The 24797-nt window shown below is 37.5% G+C and overlaps 1 protein-coding gene across 6 annotated transcripts in view; it reads right to left on the bottom strand.

The window, feature by feature from the left end:
• Nucleotides 1-1440: 1440 nt before the first annotated feature.
• Nucleotides 1441-24797, bottom strand: part of UEVLD (UEV and lactate/malate dehyrogenase domains) — a 52080-nt gene continuing 28723 nt past the window's right edge. For 4 of the 6 annotated variants that reach the window (XM_040495666.1, XM_040495665.1, XM_040495669.1 and 1 more), the window contains 5 exons: nucleotides 15350-15520; nucleotides 13711-13884; nucleotides 7245-7308; nucleotides 4889-5012; nucleotides 1441-2152 (listed from right to left, as the gene is read on the bottom strand). In XM_040495666.1, the coding sequence (XP_040351600.1) occupies nucleotides 1985-2152; nucleotides 4889-5012; nucleotides 7245-7308; nucleotides 13711-13884; nucleotides 15350-15520 (701 nt within the window). In that variant the 3' untranslated portion in view covers nucleotides 1441-1984. Of the gene's footprint in view, nucleotides 2153-4150; nucleotides 4327-4888; nucleotides 5013-7244; nucleotides 7309-13710; nucleotides 13885-15349; nucleotides 15521-24797 lie in introns of those variants that run through there. The other 2 variants (XM_040495667.1, XM_040495670.1) reach the window with 2 other exon arrangements.

Below are 24797 nucleotides of genomic sequence, written 5' to 3'. Positions count from 1 at the left end.
ATGCTTTCAAAGCACTGGGAATTTCTTCACAGTACTTATTACACTTGCAATTGTACATTTATTTGTGAGATTTGATTACAATGTCTCCCATACTAGATTGTATGGACCATGAGGGCTTGTACCTAGTCCAGGTTTGCTCACCACTATATTTGCAGTGCCCAGTATGGTGCCTGGTGTATTGTAGGCTTCCAGGCAATACTATATAAATGATTAAATGAACGCCTATTTCATCGTATACTCCTCTCTGCTATTTGCTGAGGGCAAGTATGGGAAGTCAGGGAATCAGTCTTTCAAAAAACTCTGTTGGAATAAAAATGAAGTCAGCCTCTACAAGAGAATAGAAGTAATCCTTCTATAGTGTATAGAACCCCAGCTTTATGGTCTTGTGGTAACTATTTTGGCTGTTAGGCTTTTCCTTCTAGTGCTTAGAAAAAGTAGAGGCTATGTGTTTAAGTGCCTCTTGGCTGTGACACCTTGGGCACTAAACCTCAATTTTCTCCTCTATAAAATGATAAAACCAACCCCAGTGGATTATTTTCAGGATTCAATAAAATAATAAAATGCTCATCACACTACCTGAAATGTGTTGGGTATTAGTCGTTACTAATTAGTTGTGTGTTACGTCTGTAATAATATGCTACCTTTCATATACGAAGATACAGTTACTGACCCATCACCAAGGCATATGTGCTCTGAATCATTTCTTCAGGAGGGGTTAAAGGATTTGCTCAGAATAGCCAGTCCATCCATCCTCTTCCCCTTACGACTAATGGTTTTCAGGAAAGCCTCATATTTTAAACTTAAATTGCTTGGCGTTTATTCATAATCTGTTTCCACTAAAAATACATATTTCTCGGGGCGCCTTGGTGGCTCAGTTGGTTAAGCGTCCAACTTCGGCTCAGGTCATGATCTCACAGTTTGTGAGTTTGAGCCCTGCGTAGGGTTCTGTGCTGACAGCTTGGAGCCTGGAGCCTGCTTTGGATTCTGAGTCTGTCTCTCTCTGCCCCTCCCCTGCTCATGCTCGGTCTTTCTCTCTCAAAAGTAAATAAACTTAAAAAAAATTTTTTTAAATACACATTTCTCTATGCTACTAGCAGTATAGTTGGTTTTTGAGATGTTAGAGATCTATTATATATCCCAAGAAGAGGTTATAGAAAATTTCAAAAAGGACAGTCCCACTGGAAATTGCTTTTTCTTCAAATAATAAAAATTTTACCTTCCCTTTTAATATTTTAAAATGCACATAAAATTCTTTTTTTTACTTTTCAGTAGCTAGTTAATTTTTTTTAAGGTTTTAAAATTTACTTTGAGAGAGAGAGGCAGGGAGAGAGAGGGAGAGAGAATCCCAAGCAGGCTCTGCACCATCAACACAGAGCCTGATGTGGGGCTTGATCTCATGAATAGGGAGATCATGACCTGAGCTGAAATCAAGAGTTGGAGGCTTAACCAACTGAGACACCCAGGGGTAGCTAATTAATTTAAAGAGGGAAAACAAAATGCTTTCCTATTACTACTGATTTTATTTTAAAGAAGAAACAATACCTTAAGCTGTGGATCTCTTGAAAGCACACCAGCACAGATTCTGTAAACCAATACTGGACCGTCAGCTTATCATGTTTATTGTAATAAAGAGTAATTTTCTTTTAAAAGTATATTACTTTCAAAATATTCCCAAAGTGCTGAATGTGCTTTTAGATGAGGATCCATAAATTTAAATGATGCATATTGTAGATTGTAGATGAATGTCTACATCTTCTATAGATTTAAAGAACAGTTTAGATATCTCAAGAATGACAAAGAAAATTAGATTTCTTCCCCCTCCTTATCTAACTCCCTAAGGATTCAAATTACAGCGCTAACTGGAAACCGTCTATCTTAACCAAGCAGTTTGTAAGGGTAACTAATAAGATACAGAAGTTCTCAACCCTGTATGTGTTGGCAAAATTAAATGACCTTTCCTTTCAGGTAACTCTGTACTTTAGGATCAAAGTTTTAACTGTTGTTGGAGACCATGGATTGATGATGCACTGCTTTGGAGTTTCTCAGTTGCTGTATCTTCCTTCACTGTGCTTTGGATGACTTCAGATACTCCATTGGATCCAAGGATGCAAGGCAAACTTAAAAACACTTCATTGTTTATATCATAATATCCCTGAAATGAAAAAAACCCCAGGGATTATGATAGAGCTAAATCACTGCAAAAAATTAATATCATAAATATGGATAGCTCCTTTGCTTTTCTAGTTCCAGTACAAGTTGAACTTCTAAAAACTTTTTTCGTTATTTAATTTTTTTAAACGTAATTTATTGTCAAATTGGTTTCCATACAACACCCAGTGCTCATCCCAACAGGTGCCCTACTCAATGCCCATTACCCACTTTCCCCTCTCCTCCACTCCCCATCAACCCTCAGTTTGTTCTCAGTATTTAAGGGTCTCTTATGGTTAGGGCATCTGGGTGGCTGAGTCGGTTGAGCATCCGACTTCGGCTCAGGTCATGATCTCACGGTTCGTGGGTTCAAGCCCCACGTCGGGCTCTGTGTTGACAGCTCAGAGCCTGGAGCCTGCTTCAGATTCTGTGTCTTCCCCTCTCTGTCCCTCCCCTGCTCACACTTGTCAATCTCTCTCATTAAATAAATAAAAACATTAAATAAATAAAAACATTTTAAAAAATCTCTTATGGTTTGCCTCCTTCCCTCTCTTTTTTTCCCCCATTCCCCTCCCCCATGGTCTTCTGTTAAGTTTCTCAGGATCCACATATGAATGAAAACATAGGGTATCTGTCTTTCTCTGCCTTATTTCACTTAGCATAACACTCTCCAGTTCCATCCACGTTGCGACAAATGGCTACATTTCATTCTTTCTCATTGCCAAGTAGTATTCCATTGTATATATAAACCACATCTTCTTTATCCATTCATCAGTTGATGGACATTTAGGCTCTTTGCATAATTTGGTTATTGTTGAAAGTGCTGCTCTAAACATTGGGGTACCAGTGCCCCTATGCATCAGCACTCCTGTATCCCTTGGGTAAATTCCTAGCAGTGCTATTGCTGGGTCATAGGGTAGGTCTATTTTTAATTTCTTGAGGAACGTCCACACTGTTTTCCAGAGTGGCTGCACCACTTTGCATTCCCACCAACAGTGCAACGGGGTTCCTGTTTTTCCACATCCTCTCCAGCATCTATAATCTCCTGATTTGTTGACTTTAGCCACTCTGACCGGCGTGAGGTGGTATCTCAGTGTGGTTTTGACTTGTATTGCCCTGATGAGGAGTGACATTGAGCATCTTTTCATGTGCCTGTTGGCCTTCTGGATGTCTTCTTTGGAAAAGGGGCTATTCATGTCTTCTGCCCATTTCTTCACTGGATTATTTGTTTTTGGGGTGTGGAGTTTGATGAGTTCTTTATAGATTTTGGATACTAGCCCTTTATCCGATATGTCATTTGCAAATATCTTTTCCCATTCCGTCGGTTGCCTTTTAGTTTTGTTGATTGTTTCCTTTGCAGTGTAGAAGCTTTTTATCTTCATGAGGTCCCAATAGTTCATTTTTGCTTTTAATTCCCTTGCCTGTGGAGGTGTGTCAAGTAAGAAATTGCTGCGGCTGAGGTCAGAGAGGTTTTTTCCTCCTTTCTCCTCTAGGGTTTTGATGGTTTCCTGTCTCACATTCAGGTCCTTCATCCATTTTGAGTTTATTTTTGTGAATGGTGTAAGAAAGTGGTCTAGTTTCATTCTTTTGCATGTTGCTGTCCAGTTCTCCCAGCACCATTTGTTAGAGACTGTCTTTTTTCCATTGGTTATTCTTTCCGGCTCTGTCAAAGATTAGTTGGCCATACATTTGTGGGTCCAATTCTGGATTCTCTATTCTGTTCCATTGGTCTATGTGTCTGCTTTTGTGCCAATACCATACTGTCTTGATGATTACAGCTTTGTAGTAGAGGCTAAAGTCTGAGATTGTGATGCCTCCCACTTTGGTCTTCTTCTTCAATATTACTTTGGCTATTCGGGGTCTTTTGTGGTTCCATACAAATTTTAGGATTACTTGTTCTAGCTTCAAAAAGAATGCTGGTGCAACTTTGATTGGGATTGCATTGAATGTGTAGATTGCTTTGGGCAGTATTGACATTTTAACAATATTTATTCTTCCAATCCATGAGCATGGAATGTTTTCCATTTCTTTGTATCTTCTTCAGTTTCCTTCAGAAGCTTTCATTATTTAATTTCTAAACTCGTTGTTTCAGAAAATTTGTGTGAAATAGGAGGAAGCTGGTCAGAGACAGCCACTTTATGTGGAGATAAGCTAGGCCCCTGCCATATGGGTAGCAGGCTGTGGGCCAAGAAAAAAGATGGTCAGAGTGGATTCCCTGGGGAGGGGCCCAGTCAAATACAGTAACCTGTTTTAAGTTTTCCTTTCCATGTTTTATTTTCATCCTGATATTCTGAAGTTTTCAAGAAAATTGGTTAAGCATTTGTGTCTTGTCTTAGCTGTGCTTTAGGGACTTTATTCTTGGGATAAAGTGGTAAAGGACAAAGTGAACTGGAGAAGCAGACTGCCAACCAGCTAAAACTAGTTAGCACATCAGTCTGGGGTGACATGGCTGGCTGAGGTGATAAATGACTTTACCAGAAGAACCAGAAGAGCTTTATGGAATACATAAACGTTTCTTGAGGCTTCTCCAAAATTACATGGGGGTGAGGGGCAACCTGGTAGAAATCCAGACTTCCCGTAACCAAGCAGATAGAGTTGAGACCAAACTCTCTTCCAGTGTGTTACCCTAAAAGCTAATGACATTGAAGACACCTGGGATATAGTCTGAGCAGCACTTTTTCTGAATTTATATTAATAATATAAAAGTTTAACATATGTAGAGTATAAAAACAGCAGTTACCTTTGCTAAAATTGATACAGAATGTACTTTCTTTTTATCATTTACAATACTGTCAACCAGGTCAGCCACTGATAGTCCAACAGACCAGGATCTTTGACCTTTTACCCGTAACACCTCCATGGCTCTAGGTTGTCAAAAAAATAAATAAATAAAAAATAAGTAAATCTCAGAAAATGCACAAATATGCACAGTTTTACATTGTATAAGGTCTTAATTAGATGTATTTTTATTCAGAAATAAGACTTCTACAGCAATTGTTAGGAAAGCCTACAGATAATCTAATGACTAAATTTTTCTTAAAATGTCAGGAAGGTAGTTCACAGAGAGAAAATACAAATGGCCTAATAACATAGAAAGAAGCTCACCTCTACCAATATTCAACTACATATGGGTTAGAACAATACACCACTATTGCCTATCAAAATTGGCAAATTTAAGAAGATTGATACCTACTTTTGGAGAAGCTCCAGAGAAACAGGCATTCTCTTAACTGCAAGTTGAGTGATACAGTCTTTTAGGAGGAAGATTTAGTAACAACCGATCTAGAAATTCCCCTTCAGGGATTTTATTCCACTGCAATATGCTCAAGTATGCAAATATATGCATGTTTGTCTTGGATGAGACAGAAAAAAATTCTGGAAACAACTCATCAAAAGAGCACTCGTTAAATAAATCACTATCCAAATGTAGTACTGTATAGCCCTGAAGAGGAATAAAGTAGATTTATATGACCAATATGGAAACATTTCCAAGATTTATTATTAAGGAAATGAAGCAAGTTGCAAGATAATATGAATAGCATAAACTTCTCAGTATGCAAGTAATAAAAATAATAATGATAGTTTGCATAAGCACTGGAAAAATGTTTGGACACCTGGACACTAAACTGTTAACAACAGTTGTCTCTGAAGAATGGGATACTCCCAGCTTTTCGCTTTCTACTTTATAGATATCTGCAGTATTTGAAGTTTTATAATAGCAAACATTCTCTATGTAAAAAATAAAAAATGATTTACGTTAAATAAACATGTTTGAATTTCTTCCTTTTACAATTTCTTCCTTACATATGCAGGATTAGGTAGAGAATCAGATTAGAATGGATTATACAGTACACTACTCTTCTCAGTAGGAGAATATTCTTTCCAGTGGTGACAGTCTAAAAACCTTAAGCTGAAGGTTTAGAAACCTAAAAGTCTTGGGGCGGCTGGCTGGCTCAGTAGGTTGAGCATCCAACTTCAGCTCAGGTCCCGGTTTCATGGTTCATGGCTTTGAGCCCTGCATCGGGCTCTCAGGAGCCCACTTCAGAGTCTCTGTCTCCCTCTCTCTCTCTGCCTCTCCCATGCACCTGCTCACTCTCTCTCAAATATAGACATTAAAAAAAACCTTTTAAAGCTAAAAGTCTACACCATTCAAACTGCAGAAATGTATGTGATTATGTGATGACGGGAAAACAGATGGCATAAAAATACATGGTGCATGGGGCACCTGGTGGCTCACTTGGTTAAGCATCTGATTCGATCTCAGCTCAGGTCTTGATCTCAGGGTCGTGAGTTTGAGCCCCGCATTGGGCTCCACGCTGGGTGTGGAGCCTACTTAAAAAATACAATACGTGGTGTGTGGAGTACAACCTGTAAGGCACGGACCTTGGAAGGTGTCTGATCAAAGGCAAAAATACAAGGATCTATGCATTACACTTTTGTTTTTGCCTGAACCTATAATATGGCTTATCCACTCATATTAGACTAGTTCCCAATTAACACATGTTAATTTTAAGTGGTATGGACAAATTCTACGTTAAGAAAATTCTTTTTTTAATGTTTATTTTTGAGAGTGAGAGAAACAGAGAGAAAGAGAGAGAGAGGGTGAGAGAGAGAGAGAGAGAGAGAGAGAGAGGGAGAGAGAGGAGAGAGAGGGAAACACAGAATCCAAAGCAGGCTCTGTCTGGGCTCCCAGCTGACACGGGGCTAAAACCCACGACTCACGAGATCATGAGCCGAAGTCAGATGCTTAACCGACTGAGCCACCCAGGCATCCCTATATTAAGAAAATTCTTAATATCCTCAGATGTTGACATATCAAAGTAGGAAATCACTGACTACAAATAGGAAACCTCTTCCACCCTGTATGTGTCCACTGAATATCTGAAATAAAGTTTGCAAAGCACTCTTGTATCTACTTTTAGATAAGAAATCAAAGAGGGGAAAGCACTGCTCCTTTGTACTTTAGAGTTGCCCATACTACCTAGTTTTGTTTGAGGAAGACTGGTAAAGCAATGCTGTGTACACAGTTGTTATCATGGGAGCTATGAAGTATGTGATTTTCGGTTGGGTAAATGCAGATTGATGCTCAGTGTTACCTGTTGGACAACTGCACTTGAGAGTTATGACTCATCACTTCTTCTTGGCCACCCCATGTGGGCACTAAAATTAAAGGAAAAATTAATTATACTTTGCCAACAACTCCCTTAGGACTAAGATGTCATAAATGATCATTTGCAGTCAAGGGTATCTGTATTCAACCTGAAACGCTTTCCCCCTTTCTAGCAATAGTTAGTTTTCCACTGGGCTTACTGTGCCAAATGCTTGGGGCCTGCAATCCTCCAAAAGACGTGATCCCCTGAGCCTATCTGCGGCCTCCTCACCTGTGCTCTCTCATCAACCCTGGTTCTACAAGGGCAGTGTACTGTCCAAGCAGAAAGTTTTCTTTTCTCAGCAGGCTGCATTGAAAGCACTTGGCATTTGCTCCACTTGGAAATAACACGGAGATTCATTTCGTTCACCAGGTGAGGAATAATTCAGTCACCTATTTTGGCTAGGCTTCCACAGCTGTTAGAGAAGCAGGGTCCTACTTGCTAAGAGGACCTTTCCAGCTACCATTTCATCTCACTATAGCATTTACAAAAACAATTCAAAAATTCAAAACTGTGCACATGAACTATTTACACCACATTTTAATATTAAATAGAAATTGCCAGAAGCATTTTGAAACCCCTTCTAACGGTCATCTATTTCTCGTGTGTGAAGACAATTATTTGATAAAAATCCGTACTTGGGCAGGCAAAACAAAAATACATTTGAATATATAAGACTATGTTTAAGATACAAGTCTTCTAAACTGCATTCAAAATTAGGTCATTTAGCGACAGGTCAGCAACAAAGGACACCCTATGTATCCAGACGACTCTTCTTCAAGCTCATTATAAGCTTGCAGGGGGTAGGGGCCATGTGTTCTTTTGTTTCCTCTCACACATTTTTACCACAGTAAAGAATACACAGGAGATGATGCAGAACCGACTTCACGCACAATCCATTATTATATTAACAAAGAGGAAAGCATACTTGCAACAGTTAAATCGAAAACTACGAAAAAAAATAAAAAAAATAAATCGGAAACTATGGAAAAGTTTAAAAGTTTTTATGTTAAAGAAAAAGCAAAACCAAAATTTGTTATATGAAAAATACAAATATATGTGGACAGATTAAGGGAATTAAAAAAAATGTTTTACTTGGACAGAATGGTTATATGTGAATTTTTTTCTAAAAAATTGTGCATTATTGGTATATTCACAACAGGTAGAAAATTGGGGAAATATCTGTAAATGCTGTACTTCAACATTCAGCATGAGATGAATAAAAGGGGCAAGGGAGGAATAAGAGAAGACTCAGAAAGGACACAAAAAATCTGAAATTTAATTATGAGAGAGGGAGAGAGAGAGAGAGAGTGAGTATCACATTCTTTCCTCTCTACGCCCTGACTTATTAGAGCCATAAGGAAAGAATGGAGAGAAGGGGAGAGCTTCACTATGTTCAACTTTGCTTATGACACAGTTATTAGAATTTTCAATTAAGTTCAGATGGACTTTTTTTTTTTTTTTTTGCTCATTTACTGCCCAGTCCTTCAAACTTCCTAAATATATGTTCAGCCTATTTTAAGGAGCCCTTTCAAATATTGTAACTAATCAATCCTGATCTTTCTGGCTCCATTCTTTAAGAACAACAATCCTCTGGCCCCCAAATTTTAATGAACAGTGACCATGGGATGACTCTTTCCCTTGTGTAAGACAGATGACCAAAGCAGATGACCTAACAGTCTGTTCTGAGGTCCAACCCTCAGATTAATCATCATTTGAAGGAGTTATTTACAGTTTACATATGATGTTAATATCACAGCTGAAAATAGCAGCTCCAAAGCATATTTCTGCTGACTATCTAATTTGGGGGGGTGCATAATATGAATGATCTTTGGTCACAAGATAGTATCAACATCATTCATTCCTTTCAAAACACTTTTATTGAGGCCATGCCAAGGTCAAGGAGCTTTTATAGTCTGCTGGAATAAACAGACAGGTAAATATGCAGTTATAACATAATGTGATAATGGTTAAAACAGAGTCATGAACTTACTTAACCTGGAGAATTAGGGAAGGCTTCCTGGGAGAGGTGGCACTCAAGCCCAGTCTGAAAGGGTAAGTAGGAGTTAGCCAAGTTCAGGTTAGAATGGAAGGAAGAATCAGGTGCAAAAGCAAGGAGGCATGAGAGTGTACGAATCATTTAGAAAACTGTAGGCTGACCACCTGACTAGCATAGAAGGCCTGGCAGAATGGTGGAAGATGAAACTGGCAAGGGAAGCAAGAAACTGACCGTAAAGAGTTTTGTATGTCATGGGATTCTTCCCCCAGGCTATAGCTGCCATTTACCTCTGAAATACTTAAAGAGAATTCATTTTATTTGCACACCTGCCATCTTACAACTGTTTCCAAATCCTAATGCTGCTTTACTTCAAAGAGTAGTTTTACGTGTCCTTTTGCCAATTTTCTATTCATCACTGTCTTGTCGATTGCTGTAACAGAAACTACCATTTACTGAGTGTTTACACTATCCCAGATACTGTTCTAAATGCTTTAGATAAATTATCTAATTAAGTCACAGCAAAGAAAAAGCACAGCTCTGAAGTCAGACCAGGGTGCAAATCTTACGAGATATGTAATCTTGGGCAAATAACTTAACTTCATTGTCTTAAGCTTGCTCATCCATAAATTTGGAAAACCCCCATCTCCTTTACAGAGTGTTTGTAAATTTTAATGAGATACGCAACATATTTAATACACATAGTAGGCTTTCAATAAATTATAATTGCTATTATTGTGGTGATGTCACTTATGCAAAAATATAACCAGTTGATGTCTACACATGAAACCAGCAGAGGGAGCCTCTATCCATTTCTGGCTTCAATGCCAAGGTAAGTATACCTATTATGGATATATCTATCTCTGAAACAAAATACAAGACAGGATAAAAAGTGATTTGATGGTGGTGTCTAGACGGGACACAGGGAGATGGGTTGGCGAGAACATTGGTAGCTTCAGTCATATTGGTAATGTTCTTAATTGAGCACAGATTCATGAATATTCTACTATTATGCTTTAACACACATAATTTTTTTATATATGCCAAATAGTACAAAATATTATATTTTAGTGATCCTAATGCATGTGTACCTACATCCCTCTACCTCTTGTTCCCATTTGAGGTTCAACACAGAACTACCATATCCCTTCCTTGTATTTTTATCTTACTTCCCTTGGATCTCTCTCATAGCAAGTTAATGCTGCCTTTCATTATAGTCATTTTCTGTGTTAGATCTAAGCTTCCTAAAGATATAGTCAGGTTCTTACACATCTGTATAGCTCCAATAGCAGATAGCACTGTGCCTTCGGCTTATTTATCAAGTTGCACTATCCTTTATTTTCTCTTTACAATTTGAAATATTAATATAACCATATTGTGAAATATTTTTACTCATTAAAAAATCATAACTTATTAGGGAAACTGGCTAAATAAATTTTGACATATCCAGTAGTTTAAAAGAATGAGTGAGATCTATATATGTCATTATGCAACCATTCCCACGTCATGTCAATAAATAAAAGGGCAAGGTGCAGGATGATGTATGTCTATTTCAGACATGTGCTTATCTATGCACAGAACATTTCTGGAAGGCTACATAAGAGACTGGTAACTGTGACTGAATCTAGGGAGAGAGCCTGAGTATCTGGCATCAATTGGAGACTTATTTTTTACTGCATAGATCTTTTTGTACTATTTATTTTTTTGTAATGTGACTGTATGACTTTTCCAACTAAAAGAACAGCTTAATAATTTACACTTTCAATAAGAACATATGCACAGAAAATACTCAAATTGGATCAGAATAAACAGCAGTTTAACAAAAGAATAAACATCACGTTTATTGGTTATATGGTTAATTACCATATAGCTAGCAACAGATTTAAGGGGTGAAGAAATCACTGTGGAGTGATGTGATCAGGAAAGGCTTCACAATGTAAAACAAGGTCTAAGGAAAGGCTTCACAGTGTGAGTAAGGAGGGCTTGACCTAGACCTCAAAGGATGAGATTTGAGTATCTGGAGAAAGGGGAAGAAGGGCAAAGTTCCCTGGGGCTGAAGCAAAGCTGTGGGGTGGGGCTGGGAGGCACAACACCTGGGTTTTAGTCCTTCTTTGACCCTAAAACTATAGGCTCTTGGGCAAGTCACTCTTACCATCCCTGTATCCATTGCTGGGTCCCTAAAACAAAATGTAATCAGTGATCCGTTAGGTCCCTTCCAGCTCTCAAATAATATTACTACATCCTTAATTATAATTGGGAAAGAAGATTAGGGCTAGATTTGGGGACATCTTGAATGCCAAGCAAAGGAATTTAATAGTTTGGTCAGAGGAAGCCAGTGAAAGTTTTTGAAAAGAGGAGTATGATTTAGCAAGACTGAATTAACACATGAAAGCATATAGTACAATTTTGGCTAATATCATTATTAACTTGGCATCATATTTACAGGGTAGACAAGAGGGGAAATAGCAAACTAAATTGGGAGATCTGCAAGAATCAGAGAAGCAAGACATAAGCATGGCCCAGAACTCAAATGGCACTACTGAGTAAAATATGGGGTCTCAGGTTTGTTTGCAGCCCTAGAGATTCATTACTCTAAGTCATCTGCCCCAAGTTTTTGCTTGCTATCCTTTTCTAGGATCCTATTGATTAGCGTTTAGTGTCAGGGAGCATTTTGAACTTGAAAAGTCATTCTACTCAATCACAGTGTTGGGTTTTGTAAAGGTTTATTCTACAACCTGACTCCTTCTAGTATTGAATTTTCTAGGTAGCCAGTACCAATTTACACAGATTTAAATACTTTTGTATTTTATTAAAATTTTCTCAAAAATTATACAAGTACTATATGTCCATAGTGACAAAATTAGAAAACACTGACAAATACAAATTTTTAAAAGTTACCTTTAAGCCAGTTTTAACCACTGTTAATATTTTGTTTTAATGACATCAAAGCATATAGGAACCTTTAAATTCTAAGGAAATAGTTTTGAGAAGGTGATTTGCTTTGTGGCACTGTGGACTGACTCTCATTTAACTTTTAGTGTGCATGGTCTTTTTCCAGATCTCCAGTTAAAAGATCACCTCCTCATAGGCAGAGAAGTTCTTTTTCACATTGTGCTCTACCCCATAGGACCTACATGCTAAATAAAGCAATAGTAACAATAGTGATGTCATTTAAATGATGAAACAATGATTAACTGCCCCCAAATTACCTTTTCAACATATCAGTCTCATGCTCAAATACCTCTAATGCGTTCCCTCTGCCTGAGAATCACTTTCCAACTCTTCAATCAGGTATTCAAGGATCTCCAAAATGTGATTTCACCCAGGCTTATCTGGTTGAAATTCTCTGCGACATCTAGTTTAGATTTTTTTTTTTTATCCCACGCACATGCCATACTTAACATACTATGTGCCTTTGTCTGCTTCTGATTTCCCATTCCTGAAATATCCTTCCCACTCTTTGCTCTCTATTCAAATCCTATTCATTCTTTCAAAGTCCAGTTCAATAACGGCCTGTACAGAATTTTCTCCAGTCATTTCAATTCAGGTTAAATGCTCACTCATAAGCTAAGCACTGTAAGTCTATAATACTCATTCTGGCACTTAATGAAATACTTTCCTATGCTTTCACTGTTAGCTAAAATATCATGTAAATATTTTTCTTACCGTTCTAAAATAATTTTTAAGTATGATGAAGAAAGAGATCATGCTCTATGCCTCTTTTATTTCATACTAACATTCTATACAGTAGTGAGTACAGAGTAGGCACTTATACAGTTGTTTAAATAAATAAAAAAGAACAAAATGAGGATAAAGAGCACTTCTGTCACCTGACCAACCTCACTTTATAGCTTAAGGGAAACAGTAAAGGAGTAAAAGGAAGAGATTCTCAAGTTGAATAGGGAAAGTATTCTTTTGGGATAGGAAAGGGGCTTTCCAGTCTGAGGAATGGAATGCTTTTTGTGGTAGGAAGAGAACAAGTGGCTGGTGAAAAAGGCCATGAAGATAAAGAAAGGGTGAAAACCCTGTTTAAAAAGGTGAGAAGCAGACAGGGAGGGTGGTACCTAGGAAGAAAGTCTGAACTTAGGAAACATAAGCAACAACGAAGTGTGGGGAGAATAAAGGAAAGTGTTCTATATATGCTTTAGGGTTTTTTTAAACGTGGCTCTCTAGAAAATGAAACTTTCAAATTAATCCTGGACTCTGAAACTCAACTAAAAAATATGAAACTAATCTTAAACTTACAGAAAAGTAAGTAAATGAGAATGACATACTTGAAGAGTCTACTCACAATACAGGGCCTATAAAACAAAAGCCAAGTAAGTGCAACTATTCTGGAATCTTCAGATATATCTGAATATCATGGCCTCTGGTGACTTAGGTTGTCAATATAATGAATTAAAATATATTTCTTACCTTTGTCTTCTCCCTGCTCACCAATAACCCATACTTGTTTTCCTGACATTTGTGCCTTCAAAACATTTGTAATAATGTACTGTAATCTCTGTGAATCCAGATTACATCCAATTCCAATCACTCGATTTGTAGGAAATGCACTCAGTTTCCACGTCACATAAGTCATGATTTCCACTAAATATTGCACACAAGGTGAAAATGTAAAGATTTTAAAAATACACTTCTAGCCTAGTTCTCATAAACAAAATATTTATTATTAAAAACTTTTTTAATGTTTATTTATTCTTTGAGAGAGAGACAGAACACGAACAGGGGAGGGGCAGAGAGAGGGAAACACAGAATCAGAAGCAGGCTTCAGGCTCCGAGCTGTTAGCACAGAGCCCGACGCAGGGCTTGAACTCATGAACTGCGAGATCATGACCTGAGCTAAAGTCGGACGCTTATGCGACTGAGCCACCCAGGTGCCCCAAAATATTATTACTTTAATGAGCATAGTAGAGCTTCTACATATTTTTCTTAGGTCCCAAATGCACTTTGAGGCATTTTTAATGTATATTAAAAACACTAACCAGGTTTCAACATGATTTTACATAACTTTGTTGTTTAAATTAAGAGTGGAAAATAAATATTTTCCTAGTTAAGTAAGAAAGATGAAAAATGGGTATAGAAAGCCAGAAAAGAATGTTTGTTTTTCATCGACCAAGTTCTCTTTTATATCTTTTTTTCCTTTCTTTAAAAAAAATTTTTTTTTAATGTTTATTTATTTTTGAGAGAGAAAGAGAGCGTGAGCAGGGAAGGGGCAGAGAGGAGAGGGAGAGAGAATCCCAAGCAGGCCTTATGCCGCCAGCATGGAGCCCAATGCGAGACTTAAGCTCACAAATCACAAGATCATGACCCGAGCCAAAACCAAGAGTCAGATGTCCAACCCCCTGAGCCACCTAGGCGCTGCTCTTTTATATCTATCTTAAGGTGAATTTCTATTGTTAAATTAAAATAATGATCATATACTCCCACTATGCAGTGCAACATTATGAACAGCAAAAACACAACTACTTTTTTCTGCCATGCCAAAGGGATGTCAGGAATTAAAGAGACTAGTGTCCCTCAAACAATTACTACAGAAAAACAATCAAAATGTACACCATACCCTTATACTGGGAACATTAAGAAACTCTGTTCGCTAATTTGAGTTCGATACCACCCAATTCTTTGATAATACTTCTTTTTCTTAGTAAACCAGTTCCCAAAACACTTTGTAATATACAAAAAGTTAGGAACACAGTGGCACGCCCACTAGCATTTTACAACACTTTAGAATTAACAAAATATCTTTCATATAAGCCACTGCATTTTTCTCTTTGGTGTTTAACCATTTTCTCACTGAAGGAGACATGGCCAACAACCTGGAACAGAATGATGGTGATCTGTCACAAAAAATCGTTCAGGTAAAAGCTTCTAGTTAATGCCAGTAATAAGAAGTAACTGGTTGACCGGATATGGACGTACCATATTGTTCGGTATAAGAGCAATTTGAATAGTCTAGCTGCCCTTTTATAATCTAGTTTTATGACTTTTATCAGTACTGGCAATTATATTGATACATTGGACCATCAGAGTAATTAAAAATAAAACTATTTACCTGGTTGAGATGCAACAAGCAGGATACCATGTTGACTATAGTGTCCCAGAGCTGGGACAAGGGCTCTGAACATATCCACATTGCTTTGTACCACATCAAGGTAGGACTGAGAACTACCCAAAGAGTTGACTGTGAAGATCACCACCTTGGAATGAGCAGAGGCAGACAAATCTAATGAATAAAAAGAAACAGTCTGAGCTCAAGATCTAGGTTTTCGTCAAGTTCTTGTTCTTGTTTTCCTGATTCTTTTCTACAAGTGGAGAGCCTTTAGGTATATTTGCCTCCAGATCAATCCATATCCATAGAAATATACAGAGTGCTGAGGTTTGCTTCCAGAAAGGTGATAAAGAGCAAGAGTGTATCCCAAAGGGAGAAAGAGAACAAAGGGGGATAAAGAAAATAAACTACAGGACTCAGAAGCTAAAAACAAGGGCTTAAGTTTTTTCTGTAATGCACAACTTTCCTACGAAAAATAAGTAATGTGCTATAGGCAAAATGAACCTATAATCAATTAGGTCACTGAGTTTTAAATTGTGAGTTTAGGAGCCTAGAGTTCCTTGACAGTGACTCACAGGCCATGTGGAAGGAGTGGGAATAAGTGGAAAGAAGGCTGGTAGGCACAGCTCCATGCTGTTTACTTTGACCTCTCTAAGCAGAGTAGTTCTGCTTGCATCTGTTTTACTTATGAAGGATTCTACTCGAAAGAGGAAAAAAATGGTCAGAAAATCTTTAAATCAAGGTAAAATGTCTTAGCTCATTTTTTACAGACTTTTCCTTATACTGAAGCCAGTATCCTTGGTTTTAGGTTCCTCTTTCAATGGGACTAGGTAAGCAACTGTTACGACTTAAGAGAAGTTGTTCTCTAGAGTTCGCTCCTCTGATCCTGAAGCACACAACATGCAATTTTACAACTACATCACTCTCTATTACACAATGTGCTCTATAGTTAAGTACATGTCAAAACAGCGGCCAGACTTTATCAGCATCAGAGACAACAGAAAAATAACACAGTAGATGGCATTAGTCAACATTTGTAAATTAATATTAGCATCCCAGGGAGACAAGTAGATTCCAGTGTTTATATTCTTAATTAAGCCCCTACGGCCATCTCTCTAAACCAGTTTCAGAAGGAAACACTTGTGCAATATATCCTCTGGGAAATGTACTTTCCAAGTTTAGCTCCTATTCTGATGCTGTTGTGGGGATAGGAGATCCAAAAGCTGAGTCCTGGATTTTAATGATGGTTCTTCATGAGTACTCTTAAATAATTCCTGTTGGAATTCCTGTTGGAATTCCTGTTCTAGTGTTTAGAGTAGATACCTGGTGATGAATCAAAACCTCAAGAGTTGGAAGGTATATAGTTAACACTTCCAGACCACTTCTATATGCCAGGTACTATTCTAAGAGCTTTCTATGTATTTACTCATTTAATCTAATCTACAACACACTATGGGGTCATAGCCCCCATTTTGCAGACAAGGAATATGAGGCACAGATGAGTAACTTACTCAGTTGTAGAGCTAGCAAGTATAAGACCCAGAATTCAAGCCCAGGCAGCCTGGCTGTAGAGTACTGTTAAACACCATGCTATGTTTAGAAACTGAGCCCAAAACCCTCATAAAGACGAGGAAACTGATGTTTACAGAGATTAGGTGACTTGTCCATATTATCAAATTACCAGTGAACAGTTCAATTTATGATCTTAAAATTTGGTCCCAACCTATTTTGCGAGGATCATTTTATTTTCTTTCCCCCTTTAGCTTTCTCTACTTTGAATGATACATATACCCTTGCCCTCAAGGTTGCCTCATGAATAAATAAAGTAGTAGCTGTCTAAAAGGATTTCAAAAGTACAAGAAAGGCTTCCTACTCCATAAGGTTTCCTAAGCTCCCAGGCCTTTTATTCTCTTCCTTTGAGCCTAGAAGCTAGTATTTCTTGTACTCTCCTAGGTAAACCTTTGGCTTAAGTAGAATTGGTCCCTATTCTTCCCCACTATGTTTCTCCCACTTTCCCGATAAGCACTTTACTCAAATTCTTTCTTTCTTTTTTTATGTTTATTTATTTATTTTTGAGAGACAGCATGCACATGAGCCAGGGAAGGGCAGAGAGAGAGGGGGACAGAGAATCCCAAGCAGATTCCGTGCTGTCAGTCCAGAGCCTGACACAGGGCTCAAACTCACAAACCATGAGATCATGACCTGAGCCAAAACCAAGAATCGGATGCTTAACCGACTGAGGCACCCAAGCGCCCCTCAAATTCTTTCTAGCTGGAATGTTTCTCACTTCACTCACCACATGCTAGGTAGATATCTGTTTAACTGTCTACTACATTCAACATGTTATGAGCTCTGTGAGAGCAGGGACTTTCCATCTCCAAGATCTAGATACTTAGCAACAGCTACATGCCCCCAGGGCACCCCTGGACCCTTTTATTATACCATACACAAAAACAAACTTAAAATGCATTAAAGACCAGGGGTGCCTGGGTGGCTCAGTTGGTTAAGTGTCTGACTCTTGGTTTCAGCCCAGGTCACGAAATCAGTTTTGTGAGTTCAAGCCCCGTGTCAGGCTCTGCACGGCAGCACGGAGCCTGCTTGAGATTCTTTCTCTCCCTCTCTCTCTGCCCCTCCCCCACTTGTGCTATCTCTGTCTCTCTCAAAATAAACTTAAAAAAACCTTTTTAAATGGACTAAAGACCTAAATATGAGACATAAAACCATAAAATTCCTAGAAGAAAACATAAGCAGTAATTTCTTTGACATCAGCCACAGATCTATTTTTCTAGATAGATCTCCTCTAGTAAGAGAAACAAAAGCAAAATTAAGCTATTGGGTCTACACCGAAATAAAAAGTTTCTGCACAGTGAAGAAAATGACCAACAAAACAAAAAGGCAACCTACTGAATGGGAGAAGATATTTGTAAATGATGTAACTGATAAAGCATTAATATCCAAAATATATAAAGAATTTATGCAACTTGGGGCACCTGGTGGCTCAGTCTGTTAAGCATTCAACTTTGGCTCAGGTCATGATCTCACGGTTCATGAGTTCAAGCCCCACATAGGGTTCTGTGTTGACAGCCTCAGATTCCGTGTCTCCCTCTTCTCTCTGCCCCTCCCCTGCTCACTCTCTCTCCCTCAAAAATAAATAAACATTAAGAATTTATGCAACTCAACACCAAAAAAACCATCAATCCAATTAATAGGGAGTGGACAAGAATAGACATTTTTCCAAAGAAGACATACAGATGGCCAACAAGACACATGAAGAGATGCTCAACATTGCTAATCAGCAGGGAAACGCAAATTAAAACCACAAAGAGATATTACTTTACACTTGTCAGAATGGTTAAAATAAAAAAGATGAGAAATAATAAGCATCGCGAGGACATGGAGAAAAAAGGAACCCTCATTCAGTGTTGGTGGGAATGTGAACTGGTGCAGTCACTGTGGAAAATTAGTATGGAGCTTCCTCAAAAAAGTTAAAAATAAACTTACCATATGATCTAGTAATTCCACCACTAGGTATTTACCCAAAGAAAAAGAAAACACTAATTCAAAAGGATCTATATTTATTGCAGCATTATTTACAGTAGTCAAGACATGAAGCAACTCAAGTGTCCATCAATAGATAAATGGATAAAGATTGTATATATATATGTGTGTGTGTGTGTCTATACATATACATATGTACATATACATATATGCATATATATACACATACATATACATATATATACACACACACATATATTTACACACACACATACATATACAGAACACACACACAATGGAATATCACTCAGCCATATAAAAGGATGAAATCGTGCCATTTATAACATGGATGGACTTACAGGGTATAATACTAAGTGAAATACGTCAGAGAAAGACAAATGTAGAATTTAAGAAACAAAGCAAATGAACAAAGAAAAGAAACAAGAAAATCAAACAAACAGAGGGTTACCAGAGCAGAGATCAGTGGATGGAATCGGTGAAGTAGGTTAAGAGTAAGCTTATCTTGATGTAAGAGTAGGTGAAGGCAGTTAAGAGTAAGCTTATCTTGAGGAACACTAAAAAACGTATAGAATTGTTGAACCACTATATTGTACACGTGAAACTAATGTAACACTGTATGTTAATTATACTTAAATAAAAAATAAAATTAAGTTTAAAAGAAGTTGCTGACTTAATATGGGGAAAAAAGATTGTACAGTTGTAAAGAAAGTTAAGAACCTTAAGCGTAATTATGTGAAGATATGATATCATTTACAAGGTTAAGGATCATAATAAAAGTTTATTCAATAACAATTAGTTCAATATACCTCTGCTAAGGTTCCTGTCATGCCAAGCATAATTATACCAGGCCCTAAGAACACAAGGTTAATGACATATTGTCCTTGCCCTAGATATAATACGGTAGGGCTCAAGGGTTAGAATGGAGGGCTTCAGAGTGAGATTGCCTGCTCCAAATCCTAACTTTACCACTTACTTAATTAGCGTAGTGATGTCTCCTCCTGGGTCAGGGGTGCATCTGGACCTCCAGGACAGAAAACTCTTACCTCTATCCCAGCTGCATAGGTAGCCCAGAAAAACTACATCCTTCCTGCCAAGCCACTGGTTCCCAAACAACAGGCCCTAGACCAGTGCTTGTTTAGTTATAGTAGGGGATATCAATCCATTATCAAGCATGTCAAAAGACCCAGCAAATACTTCATGCTCCGATATAGCACTGTTCTCAGATTATGAGGATGATGTTGATGAATGAAATACACACTGATTTTAAATCACTGCTGAATTATTTTATTCAAAACCATGGAAAATCAATCAAATAACAATGTCCAAATGCTGTGGAGACCTCACTGAAGTATTCTAGCTTAGTATTATCATTCTGAATATACTGGAGACAGTACAAATATTTTCATTTCTCTGGTATATTGCTAAACCATTCTAACTGTAATAAAAATTACATAAAAATATGTTCCTTTCAAATTATTTTTCTCTAGGACACAAAATTTTAGAAATGATGATGACCCTTAATTTAGAAATTGTGTTAAGTTGATAGCTACTAAAAATCTTCCTATGTTGGCAGGGGAGGGACTACCAAAGAATGACTTCTCAGTAGCTTTGGGCATTATTTCAGTCAATGACTGGAAGGGATATTTTTGTCTGATGAATTCTGTCTGAATATATTTTTTTTAATGTTATACAAGAATACTCCTATTAAAAAATAAGGTAGGAAATCACTGCTCAGTTCAAGTGAGTGCCTTTAACAATTACTGCCACAGTGGTGTGGGTTTGGAGCTATATAAATAACACTGAAACTTTCTAAGATTTACTATATGTGGCAAACTAAAGCCATGAACTAAGTACGTTATGCCATATCTCTATCTTTAGGGAGGATTTTCTTAAAAATAAAAGGTATATCTATTGATAAAATGTCTCAGGAAGAGAAAAAAATGATACAACATAAATTTCAATATCAATACTAAAATCATGAAGAGTAATAAGTGATTTGGCATTAGGATTACTCTGGAAGGTTTCCCAGAGAAAAGGTGACTCAAGGTTAAGTATGAAGGGCATGTTGAGGCTAATGAAGAAGTATTTATCTGAGGTAAGTGTAAAGGGGGAAAGGAGGCAAAAAAAAAAAGGGCTTCAGTCAAGATTCTTTACTTCAATACAGTGAATTTCAAAAATTTGATTGTGACCCATGCCATGAAATGGACATGCTATGAAATACGTTTTCTATTGCAACCCAAGACATAATATATGCATATGTATATATACAAAGCAAAAACATTACAGAAAATACCCTTAATACTACTCTGATATTTTCTATTGTTCTAGTTCATTTTTATTAAATGCTGGTCGTAGTCCCCTGTGCTGATTCCACAATCTGCAATAATGTCACTATTTATAATTTTTAGAATACTTTAATGAGTATAAGAATTACTTGAGCTACTTATCTAAAATGTAGATTCCCAGGCTCCACTCCTAGAAATTCGGGATCCATAGCCTAGGGTGGACGCCAGGCATCTGTAATTTTAAGGTGGTTCTGATATAAGAGATTAGCCCACAAGCCATGTTTTACGAACCACTGGCTATTGAGCATATTATGCTTTAGTCAACAACACTTTATTTTTTATTTATTTTTAAATGTTTTTTATTTTGAGAGAGTATGCACACATGCACGAGTGGGGGAGGGGCAGAGAGAGAGAGAGAGAGAGAGAGAGAGAGAGAGAGAGAGAATCCCAAACAGGCAGCACAGAGCCCAACATGGGGCTTGATCTCATCCTACAAACCAAACTGTGAAATCATGACCTCAGCTAAAATCAAGAGTCAGATGTTTAACCAACTGAGCCACCCAGGTGACCCAACAACACATTATTTTTAAATTTACAACTACTGAACACTTTTTTCTCCATGCATAAGCATGCATATATCCACACACACAAACATTTATGCTTGTATAAACACAGACTATTTCTGGAGTGAATCATGTGAAACTGGTAACAAACTTACAATTGAAATCCTAAATTTAGCCTCTTACTAACTGCATGTCCTAAGCCACAATCTCTCTGAGTCATTTATAAAATAAAGTAAGAATGGGGCACCTGGGTGGCTCAGTCAGTTAAGCGTCCGACTTTGACTCAGGTCATGATCTCACGGTTCGTGGGTTCGAGCCTCACATCGGGCTCTGGGCTGACAGCTCAGAGCCTCGAGCCTGTTTCAGATTCTGTGTCTCCCTCTTTCTCTGCCCCTCCCCCACTCATGCTCTGTCTTCCTCTGTCTCAAAAATAAAAATAAACATTAAAAAAAATTTTTTAATAAATGAATAAGAAAAGTAACAGTGTGTGAATATATGTAAAGTATCTAGCATATATTACTGATTCCTTAAAAAATGGCAACTATTATTATTAAGAGATAACAGATAAACATAATAGTAAACATGATAATATAATAAACATAATGACCATGATCAAAATATAGGACAATGATCCAATTAGCTATATTTAATATAGGATAAAAGTAATCAAGAGAAAGGAAAAAGGAGTACTTATATACTGTTGACCAGAGTATTAACTGGTACAACTTTTTGGGGAACAATTTTAGCAATATAAATTTTAAAAACACGTATCTTTTGACCCAGTAATTCTACTTTATCCTGCTAGTTAGAGAAGTACACTAAAATTTTTGCATTACAATGTTCTCTTCACTATTATTTGTAAGCACAAAAAAAACCCCACAAAAACAAACTAAATATCTCCCAACAGGAGATAGATACCCATCTGACAAAATATTATGAAGCTATTCAAAGAAATAGAGCTATTTAGATCTACATGTGCTGTTAATAAAGATCTTTGAAAGCATACTATGAATTCACTAATAATTTAAACACAGAATTGCCACGAGCCAGCAGTTCTACTTCTGGGTTATACCTAAAACAAGTGAAAACAGTTATTCAAACAAAAACTTGTACATAAACTTTCATTGCAGCCCTATTCACAACAGCAAAAATATGCAGCCCAAAGGTCCAACGGCTGACAACAACAGACAAATAAAATGTGGTACATCCATACCATGGAGTATTATTCAGCCATATAAAGAATGATGTACTGATACATGCTACAATGTGGATGAATTTTGAAAACATCATGTTAAGTGAAAGAAACGAAATACAAAAGGCCGCATATTGTATGATTCCATTTATGTGAAATATTTAGAATAGGCAAATCCACAGAGCAGACTGACGGCTGCCAGAGCCTGGGGAGAGGGAAAATGGGGAGTGATTGCTTAATGTGTACACGGTTTCCTTTTGAGATGATGAAAATGTTCTAGAACTAGATAGTGGTAATGGCTGTGGAACACTATGAATGCCCTAAATGTCACTATTGATAAATTTTACATTATATGTCTTTCAGCACAAAATAAAAATAAAGGAATAAAAATATTAAAACAAGTGCAGAACAGTTTCCCATCTGACTCCTGAAGCAACGACTCTTAATAATTTTTGTATTTCTCCAGAGTTAGTCTACGCATATACAAGCATAACTGTTTGTGTATATATGCATATGTATTTGCATGCTCACCTGTATATATGTGTATTCCTCCTCCAAATGTTCTAATAGCTATTTTGAAAAAGTCCAAATGGAGCCAAAGCACAACTCTAGGATGGCCAGTTGCAGTCATCGATACCTGCCATGATGGAGCATTCCTCAAATTTCCAAACTACTGACTTTAATTTCCCAAAATTATTCATATACTTCTCTCCATATTATGGAATGTATTTATGAGATGTTAGTTAACATTATATTTAAAATTCTTCATGTAATAGTGATTAAATTCAGTGTTATCAGGAATATACAACCAAATTAACAAGGGGAACATGAAAGTTGTCCCCAAGATGGTGTGGGCTCATTTGACATTCCCTACTTGGTGGCAAACACCACACACTATACATCTCCTCCGAGGATTCTATCCTTTCAATTATGTGAAACAATTGTAATTGATGGTTAATGAGACACACAGGAAGAAACAATTGTGAGGTCCTAAAAGGCCTCACAACCTCTAGGGTCCATGTATTAAAGTCTCCTGAAGTGATTTGGAAGAGTTAAGAGGTCCCTTAAGAACTTTAGTACTTGGAAATGACAGAGAATTTCCAGCTCCCCAAGGGATCCTCTATATGAAGCCTACAAAAGGATCAGTAATGGAAATACTGCACTCTTTCCAGAGAAGGAAAATGAACTCGTTGTACCCTACAGAGATCCAGAGGCTTACTCCAACTAATACACCCAATTTTTATAACCTGTAGGTATAATTTCAACTTTTCTCACCCACTGTTGTTCTTAAGTACATTCAGGCTTGTGACACAATCTTGAGTTTTCTTGTTTTTTTTTTTTTTAATATTGTCAAGGAAAGCCAAACAAATATAACATATTACAACTTGACTTTGGCTATATCCTGGTCTACCAAATTTTTTGATCATGCATCTCTAGTAAACAAATATTTTTGGGGCACCTGGGTGGCGCAGTCGGTTAAGCGTCCGACTTCAGCCAGGTCACTATCTCTCGGTCCGTGAGTTCGAGCCCCACGTCGGGCTCTGTGCTGACAGCTCAGAGCCTGGAGCCTGTTTCGGATTCTGTGTCTCCCTCTCTCTCTGTCCCAACCCACTCGCATTCTGTCTCTGTCTCTCTCAAAAATAAATAAGCATTAAAAAAAAATTTTTTTTAAGCCCACATCCCCAAATATGGTATTTACCTACATATATGTCTGCACTAATACATCATGTATGTTATAAAATAAATTAAAAAAAAAAATTTTTTTTTCAACGTTTATTTATTTTTGGGACAGAGAGAGACAGAGCATGAACGGGGGAGGGGCAGAGAGAGAGGGAGACACACAGAATCGGAAACAGGCTCCAGGCTCTGAGCCATCAGCCCAGAGCCTGACG

This window comes from Herpailurus yagouaroundi, unplaced genomic scaffold (genome assembly GCF_014898765.1).
Source record: "Herpailurus yagouaroundi ecotype Mexico unplaced genomic scaffold, PumYag 187, whole genome shotgun sequence".
Classification (NCBI taxonomy): domain Eukaryota; kingdom Metazoa; phylum Chordata; class Mammalia; order Carnivora; family Felidae; genus Herpailurus; species Herpailurus yagouaroundi.
Note: the sequence above shows the minus strand (reverse complement) of the source record. Positions and strands in the feature narration are given on the sequence as shown.